The sequence below is a fragment of the Scyliorhinus torazame genome, chromosome 7 (assembly GCF_047496885.1).
Source record: "Scyliorhinus torazame isolate Kashiwa2021f chromosome 7, sScyTor2.1, whole genome shotgun sequence".
NCBI classification, from domain to species: Eukaryota; Metazoa; Chordata; class Chondrichthyes; order Carcharhiniformes; family Scyliorhinidae; genus Scyliorhinus; species Scyliorhinus torazame.
In genome coordinates, this window is record NC_092713.1 from 21,615,683 (window position 1) to 21,628,410 (window position 12,728).

Consider the following 12,728-nt stretch of genomic DNA (forward strand, 5'->3'; position numbering starts at 1 on the left):
TACACGTTGCGATCGGTGGAGGGGAGGGGGCCTTTGAAATCCAAACTGTGGCGTTCAAAGGGTTGAGAGGCCTTAACCAGGTGCACTCTATCTGGCCTGAAAAAGTGCGGTTTGCACTCAGCGCAGATCTGGCAGTTTCTGGTGACTGTTCGGACGTCCTCGACGGAGTAAGGGAGGTTGCGGGCCTTAAGGAAGTGGTAGAAACGAGTGACCCCCGGGTGGCAGAGGTCCTCGTGGAGGGCTTGTAGACGGTCCACTTGTACATTGGCACATGTGCCGCGAGATAGGGCATCGGATGGCTCGTTCAGCTTTCTGGGACGGTACAAGATCTCATAATTGAAGGTGGAGAGTTCGATCCTCCACCGCAAGATCTTGTCGTTCTTGATTTTGCCCCGCTGTGCATTATCGAACATGAAGGCAACCGACCGTTGGTCAGTGAGGAGAGTGAATCTCCTACCGGCCAGGTAATGCCTCCAGTGTCGCACAGCTTCCACTATTGCTTGTGCCTCCTTTTCCACTGAGGAGTGGCGGATTTCTGAAGCGTGGAGGGTTCGGGAGAAGAAGGCCACGGGTCTGCCTGCTTGGTTGAGCGTGGCCGCCAGAGCTACATCCAATGCGTCGCTCTCGACCTGGAAGGGGAGGGACTCGTCGATGGCGCGCATCGTGGCCTTTGCGATATCCGCTTTGATGCGGCTAAAGGCCTGGCATGCCTCTGTCGTCAGGGGAAAAGTAGTGGACTGGATTAGTGCAGGGCCTTGTCGGCGTATTGTGGAACCCACTGGGCGTAATAAGAAAAGAAGCCCAGGCAACGTTTCAGGGCTTTGGCACAGTGGGGGAGAGGGAACTCCATGAGGGGGCGCATGCGTTCAGGGTCTGGGCCTATCACTCCATTACACACTACGTAGCCCAGGATAGCTAGACGATCGGTGCAGAACACGCATTTTTCTTTGTTGTAAGTCAGGTTCAGGGCGTGAGCGGTCTGGAGGAATTTTTGGAGGTTGGTGTCGTGGTCCTACTGGTCGTGGCCGCAGATGGTGACATTGTCGAGATACGGGAACATGGCCCATAAACCGTGCTGGTCAACCATTCGGTCCATCTCTCGTTGGAAGACCGAGACTCCGTTCGTGACGCCGAATGGAACCCTTAAAAAGTGGTATAACCGCCCGTCTGCTTCAAAGGCAGTATAGTTGCTGTCACCGGGACGGATGGGGAGCTGGTGGTAGGCGGACTTGAGGTCCACGGTGGAAAAGACCTTGTACTGTGCAATCCGATTGACCATGTCGGATATGCGGGGGAGAGGGTACGCATCTAGCTGAGTGTACCTGTTGATGGTCTGACTATAGTCGATGACCATCCTCTGTTTCTCCCCGGTCTTAACGACTACCACCTGGGATCTCCAGGGACTGTTGCTCGCCTGGATGATGCCTTCCTTCAGCAGCCTCTGGACTTCGGACCGGATAAATGCTCGGTCCTGGGCGCTGTACCGTCTGCTCCTTGTGGCGACGGGTTTGCAATCCGGGGTGAGGTTCACAAACAAGGAAGGCAGTTCAACCTTGAGGGTCGCGAGGCCGCAGACAGTCAGTGGGGGTATAGGGCCGCCAAATTTAAATGTTAAACTCTGGAGGTTGCATTGGAAGTCCAACCCTAGGAGTGTGGGGGCACAGAGATGGGGGAGGACATACAGCCGGTAATTTTGGAACTCCCTCCCCTGCACCGTTAGGTTAGCGATGCAGAACCCCGTGATCTGAACGGAGTGGGATCCCGCCGCCAGAAAAATTTTCTGGGTGCTTGGCCGAATTATGAGGGAACAGCGCCTTACCGTGTCCGGATGAATGAAGCTCTCATGCTCCCAGAGTCGATAAGACACGGCGTCTCGTAGCCATTCACTAGGACTGTAGTGGTTGCAGTCTGGAGGGTCCGGGGTTGCGACTGGTCGAGGGTCGTCGAAGCCAGACGTGGTTGTTGAAGTTGAGCATCGTAATCAGGCAGTATGTGGCCGTCTGTGTCGGGGTCCTTCAGCCAAGATGGCGGCGTCCACTGATCGAGTGCGGTCGGGGGTGGACAAAATGGCAGCGCCCATCTCTCCCTCGTGGCGTCCGCGGTCCAAAATGGCGGCGTCCGTTGGTCGCACGTGGATCGCTGGGGGGGCTGGGTCTGTGGTGCCGTTTCTTCCCCGGAGATAGCGGCGACCCCGCGGGATTTGCACACCGTTGCGTAGTGGCCTTTCTTCCTGCAGCTTTTGCAGGTAGCCGCGCGGGCCGGGCAGCGCTGCCCAGGGTGTTTCGGCTGGCCGCAAAAATAGCAGCGGGGCCCCCCCGGTTGGTCTGGTGTTTTGGCCGCGAAGGTTTGCGGGGGTGGGGGGGGGGTGTCGGGGGGTCCACGGAGCCCAAGGGGCTGTAGTGCGGTCGGGGGCGTAGGCGCGGGCGTTACGCGAGGCCACATCGAGGGATGCCGCCAGGGCCCGAGCTTCTGTAAGTCCCAGAGATTCTTTCTCCAGAAGCCTCTGGCGGATCTGGGAAGAGGCCAAACCTGCCACATACGCATCGCGGACCAGGAGCTTTGTGTGTTCATTCGCTGTTACCGCCGGGCAGTTGCAGTTTTGACCCAGGATCTGCAGGGCGTTATAAAACTCGTCCAGCGATTCCCCCGGAAATTGCCGTCGTGTGGCGAGCTGGTAGCGAGCAAAAACATGGTTGGCGGGCCGGATGTAGATGTCCTTCAGCGCGGCGATGGCACCGGTGAAACCGTCCTCGTCCTCGATAAGGGAGTAGACGTCAGGACTCACCCTGGAATAGAGGACCTGCATCTTTTGTTCGTCTGTCGGTGTGCTGGGGGCCGTTTGGAGGTAGCCCTCAAAGCATGCCAGCCAGTGCTTGAAAATAGAGGACAAGTTAGCTGCTTGGGGTGCGATGCGCAGGCACTCCGGGGTGATTTGGAGCTCCATGTTCCCACGTCGTTTTCTTCAATTTAAATTCTGCTTAATAAATTGTAGCACCGTCAATATGACGCGAGGCAGGTTGAGGTAATGTCAATTGAAGGCTTTATTAAGCAGAACTTTATCCCCAGCAGCGTGGTTACAGAATGCAGCTGCTGAGGGAAATGGAGGGAAAAACTGGGTTCTTATATCGGCATTTCTGGGTGGAGTCCAGTAGGTGGCAGATCTTATCAGGACCTGGCATCCCTCCACCAATAGCCTGTCGACACGTGGTGTACCGTATTACCCCTAATACATACCACCACAGTGGAGTTCCTCAATGATAAGTTTCGTCAGCAGAGCAAAGAGACCCTGGAAGACACAGCCAAGTTGGTGGAACTGCTGAGATCTGGGATTGAGCAAGTTGAGCAGAGGCTGGAGTCCCAGGGCTGGGCGATTCAGAACGTGGAGGAGGCGGTGAGGGAGCACTCGGAGCAGTTAACCTCGTTGGTGGCCGAGGTGGGGGAAATGCGGGAGACCCAGAAAAGGCTGAAGAAGAAGGTGGAGGGTTTGGAGAATCGCTCCAGAAGGAAAAACCTCAGGATTGTTGGCATGCCCGAAGGCTTCGAAGATGCGGAGGCCAGCACGTACGTGGCAAGGATCCGGGGAAATTGATGGGGGGGGGGGGCCTTTGACCGGCCCCTGTAGGACGACCGAGCGCACAGGGCACTGAGGAGGAGGCCGCAGGTGGGCGAGCTGCCGAGGGCCATGGTGGTGCGGTTTCACCGCTTTCTGGACAAGGAGAAGATCCTTTGATGGGTGAGGCAGACTAGAGTTCAGGAATAAGAAGAAAGTTCGGACTGTGTGCCGTTACCTGATCTTCAGAGTCCGACGCCTGAGTTACGGGTGTACCAGGACCTGGGTGCAGATCTGACGAAGAGGAAGGCTGGGTTTAATTGGGTGAAGACGGCCCTCTTTAAAAAGTGGGTGACGTTTGGGGTATTGTACCCGGCCCGCCTGTTGGTGACTTTCCAGAAGAGAGAGTATTATTTTGACATGCCAGAGGAAGCAATGGAATTGATGAGGGACAATGGACTGGGAGGAGTGTGCGGACATTGAACTTTGGAGGAGTTTTGTGTGCTTTTGAAAGTTTTTGATGATGGGTTTTTGGGGGCAGGTTTTCACGGGGGAACAAGATGGTGAGTATGTGTTTTGTTACTCTTCAGGGCTGTGTGGTTGGCCGGGCCGGGGGGGAATTGGGGATGAAGGATGGTTGTAGACCTTGGGCAGGGGCCACCATGCCAGCTGGGCGGACTAGTTAACGGAGTGAGGTGGGGGGGGGGGGGGGAGGGGGTGCCTGGATGCAGGTGTAGGGGGGTGGGGTTGTTTCTTTGTTTGAGGGTGGGGGGAGGGAGGGCGGGAGGGCTGCTGACAAGTGTGTGGTTGGTGTGGCGCAGTTGGGAAGGGATCGATGCCGGTGGACATCTGAGGGTGGGCCTGGAGGGTCGCGTGGCGCAGGCTGGGTCTGACTCCAAAAGGGATATGGCTGATGGGCAAGGGAAGGGGGCGGAGAGCCTTCCCGGACAGGCTGGTCATGTGGAATGTGAGGGTGTTATTTTTAAAAAAGAATTTAGAATACCCAATTCATTTTTTTCCAATTAAGGGGCAATTTAGCGCGGCCAATCCACCTAGCCCGCACATCATTTTGGGTTGTGGGGGCGAAACCCACGCAAACACAGGGAGAATGTGCAAACTCCACACGGACAGTGACCCAGAGCCGGGATCGAACCTGGGACCTCGGTGCCGTGAGGCAGCAGTGCTAATCACCGCGCCACTGTGCTGCCCTCTAATGTGAGGGTGTTGAAGGGGCCGGTCAAACGGTCACGTGTGTTCACGCACCTGAGGAGCCTGAAGGCGAAGGTAGCCTTTTCGCAGGAGACCTAGCTGAAGATTGACGAGCTGAGGAAGGGATGGGTGGGGCAGGTGTTCCATTCGGGGCTGGATATGAAGACGAGGGGGTGGCAGTGTTGGTTCATAAGCGGAAAGCGTTCGAGGTGGGGGGGTATTGTGGCCAATCTGGGGGGAGGGGAGATTTGTGATGGTGAATGGGAAGATGCAGTGGAGGCTGGATGTGGGGTTGATGCCGGATGAGGAGGTGTGCGACCGGGTGCGGGATGCCATCCGGGGGTTTGTGGAGCTAAATGCTTTGGGGGAGGTCATAGCCACCACGCTGTGGGAGGCACTCCAGACGGTGGTTAAGGGGGAGTTCATTTCAATTCGGGCACATCGGGAGAAAGCAGAGTGGGCAGAGATGGCAAGATTGGTGGACGAGATTTTGAGGGTGGATTGGAGGCACTCGGAGGTGTTGGAGACTGGGCTGTTGAAGGAGAGGCTGAGTCTCCAGATGGAGTTTGGGCTGGTGTCCACGGGGAAGGCAGTGGGGCAGTTATGGAGGGCCAGGGGGGCACTATCTGAGTACGGGGAGAAGGAGAGTAGGGTGTTGGGCCATCAGTTGAAGAAGCAAGAAGCGGCGAGGGAGATTGGCAGAGTGAGGAACAAGGTGATGGCCATGGAGGGGGTGAATGGTGTGTTTGAGATGTTTTATAGAAGGCTAAACGAGTCAGAGCCCCGGAGGGGTGGTGGTGGGGGGGGGGGGGGTCGAGTTCTAGAAAAAGTTTGGGGCCACTGCTGGTGAGGGTGTATAATGAAGCCAGGGAGAGGGGGGAACTCCCCACTACATTGTCACAGGCTTGCAGCTCTCTGATTTTAAAGAGGGATAAGGACCCGGAGCAGTGCGGGTCGTACCGTACGATATCACTGAACGGAGAAGACAAGATGTTGGCCTCGCGAATTGAGGACTGCGTCCCAGGGTGACAGGCGAAGGTCAAATGAGTTTTGTGAAGGGGAAGTAGTTGCCAGAACGTGAGGAGGCTGCTTAATGTAATCATGAAGCCTTCGGAGAGGCAGGAGGTGGAGGTAGTGGTGGCGATGGAGGCATAGAAGGCGTTTGATCGGGTGGAGTGGGAGTATTTGCAGGAGGTGCTGGGGCTGTTCGGATTCGGGCAGGGGTTTGTGGACTGGGCCCAGTTGCTGCATAGGCCGCAGGTTGGAAGTGCGGGGCCAAACCAAATGAGTTTGGGTTACTTTGGGCTGCATCGTGGGGATGAGGCAGGGGTGCTCGCTCTCCCCACGGCTCTTCGCCTTGAGGACAAGGTTCAAATCAGTAAATAAGCTTCCATAAGCTCAGGATTTCCCAAAGTCCTTTACAACCAATGGAATTATTTTGAAGTGTAGTTGCTGCAGCCAATTTTCACACAACAAGCTCCCACACACAACAATGTGATGATGACTACCTGATCTCTTCTAGCAATGCTATTGAGGGGTAAACATTGAGCAGGATATCAGAGAGAACTCCCCTGCTCGTCTCCAGAGTAGTGCTGTGGGATCTTTCACATCCACCTGAGAGAGCAGATGGGGCCTTGACTTTACATCTCGTGTGAAGATGGCGCAATGGAAAGTGCGGCACACCCTCTGCACAGAGCAAAACAAGAAAAACTCCCAGACCAATAAAGGGAAGAAAAAGCTCTCTGGAAACATCCCCTTTGAGTCCTTCAGGTGATTAAACCCAGTCGAGGAGAGTGAGCAGTTGTTTGGAGATCATGAAGAGCTAGTTCGAATACTGGCTGGGGAATGTGTCACGCCAATTGCCACAATGCATGGTGGAATGTTATCTTAATCCCCCTCCTGGTGTCATGGTTTCACAAGGCGTCCTCTCGATTCTTTGCTCCAAGATGCTCGTCCCCCCACAGCCTGCCTGCCAACTCCGCCCAGTTTCGTTGCTGTACATTCAACCAGTGACAGCTTGATAGATACCGAAACGACTGTCAAAGAACAAAGAAAACTACAGCACAGGAACAGGCCCTTCGGCCCTCCAAGCCTGTGCCGACCATGCTGCCCGTCTAAACTAAAATCTTCTACACTTCCTGGGTCCGTATCCCTCTATTCCCATCCTATTCATGTATTTGTCAAGATGCCCCTTAAATGTCACTATCGTCCCTGCTTCCACCACCTCCTCCAGCAGCGAGTTCCAGGCACCCACTACCCTCTGCGTAAAAAAACTTGCCTCATACATCTCCTCTAAACCTTGCCCCTCGCATCTTAAACCTATGCTCCCTAGTAATTGACCCCTCTACCCTGGGAAAAAGCCTCTGACTATCCACTCTGTCTATGCCCCTCATAATTTTGTAGACCTCTATCAGGTCGCCCCCTCAACCTCTGTCGTTCCAGTGAGAACAAACCGAGTTTATTCAACCGCTCCTCGTAGCTAATGCCCTCCATACCAGGCAACATCCTGGTAAATCTTTCTGCACCCTCTCTAAAGCCTCCACGTCTTTCTGGTGGTGTGGCGACCAGAATTGAACACTATACTCCAAGTGTGGCCTAACTAAGGTTCTATACAGCTGCAACATGACTTGCCAATTCTTAAACTCAATGCCCTGGCCAATGAAGGCAAGCATGCCGTATGCCTTCTTGGCTACCTTCTCCACCTCTGTTGCCCCTTTCAGTGACCTGTGGACCTGTACACCTAGATCTCTCTGACTTTCAATACTCTTGAGGGTTCTACCATTCACTGTATATTCCCTACCTGCATTAGACCTTCCAAAATGCATTACCTCACATTTGTCCGGATTAAACTCCATCTGCCATCTCTCCGCCCAAGTCTCCAAATGATCTAAGTCCTGCTGAATCCTCTGACAGTCCTCATCGCTATCCACAATTCCACCAACCTTTGGTGAATCTTTGGTCAACAGATCAGAGATCACACACGGAGGGTAAAATCGCCAGCTTTGATGTGTGCATATCAGGAAGGTCCCAGATCTGATCTTGGCAGGATCTGAAGTGAGTAGAATGAGATCTCACCAGAGTCAGAGATCGCAGGTTGAGGTTCCACTCCAGAGCCTAAGCCGACAGGAATCTCGTGTAAATTAATCAGTTGAGGACAGTTTTAAACTCAGCTGTGATGCGCTACATAGTCGGTGCCAAGTTTGCATCAACAGGCAGTCAGGAAACCTGTGATGATGCGACTGTACCCCAGTGCCTTCGGGAGGGCAACACGTCAGAAGATGGCTACACAAAGGAAGACTGTCCATTTTTAGTTCACCCATTGGGAAAAAGAGTCTGTGGTTCCTCACATCCCCACCTTTCTCCCGACTGGAGAATCTCATCCCTACCAGGATTGATTGATAAATCAATGGCGGCACGGTAGCACAGTGGTTAGCACTGCTGCTTCACAGCACCAGAGGCCCGGATTCAATTCCGGCTTTGGGTCACTGTCTGTGCGGAGTTTGCACGTTCTCCCCGTGACTGCGTGGGTTTCCTCCGGGTGCTCCGATTTCCTCCCACAGTCCAGATAGGTGCAGGTTAGGTGGATTGGCTATGCTAAATTGCCCTTTAGTGTCCAAAATGATGTGTAGGTTACATTAAGGGGTTAATGGGATAGAGCAGGGGAGTGAGCTTGGGTGAAGTACTCTTTCAGAGGGTCGGTGCAGACTCGATGGGCCAAATGGCCTCCTTCAGCGCTGTAGGGATTCTATAATTCTACCCGTTCAGCCTAATGCCTATTCCACGTGTTGATAAATGTTTGACAAAATGCCTGATAGTGCCCCTCAATTTTGTTTTCCTCGTTTGAACCCATGCCCTTTCCCCTCGCTCCGCGATTCATTCAGATATAATTATTCGGGTCCACCTTTTCCATACTTGAAAATCACTTTGAGGGATCCTGCTCCTATCTTTTGAAATTTAGAGTACCCAATTATTTTTTTTTTCCAATTAAGGGGCAATTTAGCGTGGCCAATCCACCTAACCTGCACATCTTTTGGGTTGTGGGGGTGAAACCCACGCAGATACGGGGAGAATGTGCAAACTCCACATGGACAGTGACCCAGGGCCGGGATTCGAACCCGGGTTCTCAGCGCCGCAGTCCCAGTGCTAACCACTGTGCCACGTGCTGCCGATCCTACTCCTTCTGAGGCTAAATGCAGAATGGAAAAATCATCTCGGTTGTAAAATATTCTGCTGTTACTGAGGACTGAGGCTGGAAATATTATTTCAGACTTAGTCCTGGCACACTGTGCTCCGTAACTGTTAACAATTGCTACACGTCGCTCATCACCTGCCTCCCCTTCCATCTGCCAGCCTCCAGCAGGAATACAAATGGTTGTCCAAGGTTTTCAGCTTACCAGCCACAGGGTCCTTGGTGGGGAACAGCTTGCTGTCGACGGTCACGGATATATCATAAAATACCTCCTCCTCATCCCTGTCTGCATCCAGCTGGGTAGACATCGGAAAGAAGTCATATTAGCTGCATTTCATATTTAATAATGTTGGCCACCTTGCACTGACAGCTCTGTTCCATTTCTCTTGGCTCGCATGATAAATGCAGACGCTTAAATTAATCAGCCAGACACTAGCTGTCTGTGTCTGCATCCATCTGCACCATTCCCAGCATTACTTTGGTACAATAAATTTAGAGTACCCAATTATGTTTTTTTCCATTAAGGGGGTAATTAAGCGTCCACCTACCCTGCACATCTTTTTGGGTTGTGGGGGTGAGACTCACACAGACACAGGGAGAATGTGCAAACTCCACGCGGACAGTGACCTGGGGCCAGGATCGAACCCAGGTCCTCGGCGCTGTGAAGCAGCAGTGCTAACCGCTGTGTCTCCGTGCTGTCCATCCTCAATACTATTAATGATGTAGCAGAAAATGTATTTTATTTGTGCTCAGGGAATTATCTATCTAATTGTGTTGTTGGAGTCATCATAATTCGTTGACATAATCCTGAATCATAGAATCCATGCAATGCAGTAGGAGGCCATTCGACCCTTCGAGTCTGCACTGACCCTCTGAAAGAGCACCCCACCCAGGCCCACACCCCACCCTATCCCTGTGACCCCACCTAATATTTGGACACTAAGGGGCAATTTAGCGTGGCCAATGCACCTAACCTGCACATCTTTGGGCTGTGGGAGGAAACCCGAGCAGACAGTCATCCGGAATTGAATCCGGGTCTCTGGCATTGGCAGGCAGCAGTGCTAACCACTGTGCCACCTGAATCACGAGTATTACTAAATTCTCAATTAGGAAAGAAGCCATCTATTTTATGTTGCTCCTGGAGTGTGGTCCTTATTGGAGCTATCTCTTCCAATCCCTACTCCCTGATCTTGCGCTCTGTATTTTAAGCACATTAATCACATTGAAAAGTTCCTTCTAACCACAACCAATTTGCATTTATTTACCACCATGGAAGAACTTGTACTTTGCTGGTTCCTCTCTCAACCTTTCGGGAATTAACACTTCTGTAAGATCTTCCTTAACCCTTGTCAGCACTGTCATGACAACAGATCATGGCCCCGAATTACCTATGGACACTGAACTTCGAAGAAAGAAATGTGTTTGTAAGAAAAGAATGTCCAAATAAAAACCAGCTGAGGATGCAAAGCAAACCCCTTGCTGGAAAATTACATCATGGATTATATTTGACCAACTAGCCCAGAGAGAATGGAGTGTTGCACCTTTGCAGACAAGTCACTTTAAAGGACGATATGCAATGCGAAAACTGAACTGTCATCTCCTGTGGAGGTAATAGAAGCGGAGTCCCATCTCAGCAGAAACCATCTCCTATGAGTTATATCCCAGACCGTGGACATGATGTGAGTTGAAACAAAGCAGTTCTGGGTGGATTACATGTTTGTGGTTTTTCCTTTTCCAGGAATACCCAAGAAAAAGGGGTTAAAAACCCTGATCTCTGTGTGCTAGTCTGGTTTTCTAGTTCTACTCTGCCAGTGTGTGCTGTGAAGGTCACAGCTGAAGAACATCCACTAGACATCCATGCCTTTGCAGGTAAAAAGATCTCTCTCTCTGATTGCTGGAAGCAAGTTATAAGTCAGCAACTCCACAATTGAAAGGGGAACAGGAGAACTCCTTTCAGCTAACCTACCGAACCAAGAATCTACAAACTAACTGCTCAATTGCCAAAGTTGGCGCTACCCCGGAATCACCCAACTTAACGGCTGCAAACTTACGCCATCTACTTCTCATGGACAAGTCAAAGGCTGATTTAGATATCTTTAACTTTTATCTTTGGAGTCACTTCTAATTTCTAATCTGTGTCTGTGTTGTGTTTCATTATTTTTCTTCTCGTGTGTTAGGAACTAATAAATTCATCTTCTTTAACGGAAGAATACCTGGTTAAATTGGTTCCTTTCAGAACATAAATCTATTTGGTCTGGGAAAAGGTTTCTATGATGGGAGGGGTCCTCTTTAAATTAACCTTGTTACAATTAACCAAGGGGGTTGAATCCCTCATCACCTGGGAGCATAACAATTTGGGGGGTTATCTTATCCAGCATCATAAATTGGGGAAACCGTGCCTTGGGACCAGTGCTGTCCTGGTGACTACAGGCCTAGTTTACAGAACTTTAATGATCTTTAATTAATTAAACTTTAATTGCCACTATATCCTCTAACTACAGTAATATCCTACCGAGTCTCTGCTGCATTGTTTCTGTTTTCCTGTCTATACTGGAGACTTTGAAACAGTCCTCCCACGATGGGCTACCCAGGTCACATACAGAATGGGTCACCTACCGAGCAAGATTGCTTCGGGCAGCCATAGCATGGCATAGATACAGACCGAAACAGCCCCTTTGCATCATCACACCAAACGTTTCCAGGTTAGGCAAGCATGGGTTAGATGCAGAGAGAACCTCCGTCTACACCTTCCCATCAAATATTGCCAGGTTTGCTCAAACGCCATACGGAGAAGCCATTTGCCCCACTGTGCCTATCACAACTGCTAATTAAACCCACTGCCCCACTCCCCCCATCCCACCCCTCCAGTAGCCCTGTAGATTTCCCATTTCTTAGTATATATCGAATTCATTTCGAAAGTTACTACTGAGCCGACATCTACCACCCTTCCGGGATGTAAACTCCAACTCATTGTGAATGAATTTCTCCACGTTCCCGTTTCTCGTTCCCATTTCCCATTTTAAATCTGTGCCCTCGAGTTAGCCTGCCGATGGAAACAGTCTATTTCCATTTACTCCAGAAAAACGCATCATAATTTTAAACACCTCGATTAAATCCTCTTTAACTTTGTTCCCTTTAAAACAGAGATGAGGAGGAATTTCTTCAGCCAGAGGGTGGTGAATCTGTGGAACTCTTTGCCGCAGAAGGCTGTGGAGGCCAAGTCACTGAGTGTCTTTCAGACAGAGATAGATAGGTTTTTGATTGATAAGGGGATCAGGGGTTATGGGGAGAAGGCAGGAGAATGGGGCTGGATTAGCACAGGGCTAAAGAGCAGCCCAAGGCAGGCCAGTGGCATGGGTTCAATTCCCGTACCAGCCTCCCCGAACAGGTGCCGGAATGTGGTGACTAGGGGTTTTTCACAGTAACTTCATTCGGAGCCTACTTGTGACAATAAACAATTTAATTTTAATTTTATTTATTTTATGAGAAAACTATTAGCCGTGATTGAATGGCGGAGCAGACTCGATGGGCCGAATGGCCTAATTCTGCTCCTATATCTCATGGTCTTCCCCTCTGAGCAGATGATCTCAATTACTTTCTGTAAAGTCCCAGGCAAGCGACCACTCAGAAGTGACGACTGGAGAAAACATTTGATTTATTCCCCTTACCATTTACACCTCCTACTCCCCAAAGGGTCTCTCACGCCCGGCCCACACCCCGGCTGGCGCCCCCTCCCTCCCCCTCCTCATCTGGCTGGATCATACTCTGGAGAGGCCACAG

General features: G+C 51.5%; 1 protein-coding gene across 2 annotated transcripts in view; it reads right to left on the minus strand.

The window, feature by feature from the left end:
• The window catches only part of ak5 (adenylate kinase 5), a 123,480-nt gene that overhangs the window by 50,092 nt on the left and 60,660 nt on the right, over positions 1 to 12,728 (minus strand). For both annotated transcript variants that reach the window (XM_072510415.1, XM_072510414.1), the window contains exon 7: positions 9,154 to 9,244. In XM_072510415.1, the coding sequence (XP_072366516.1) occupies positions 9,154 to 9,244 (91 nt within the window). The remainder of the gene's footprint in view (positions 1 to 9,153; positions 9,245 to 12,728) is intronic.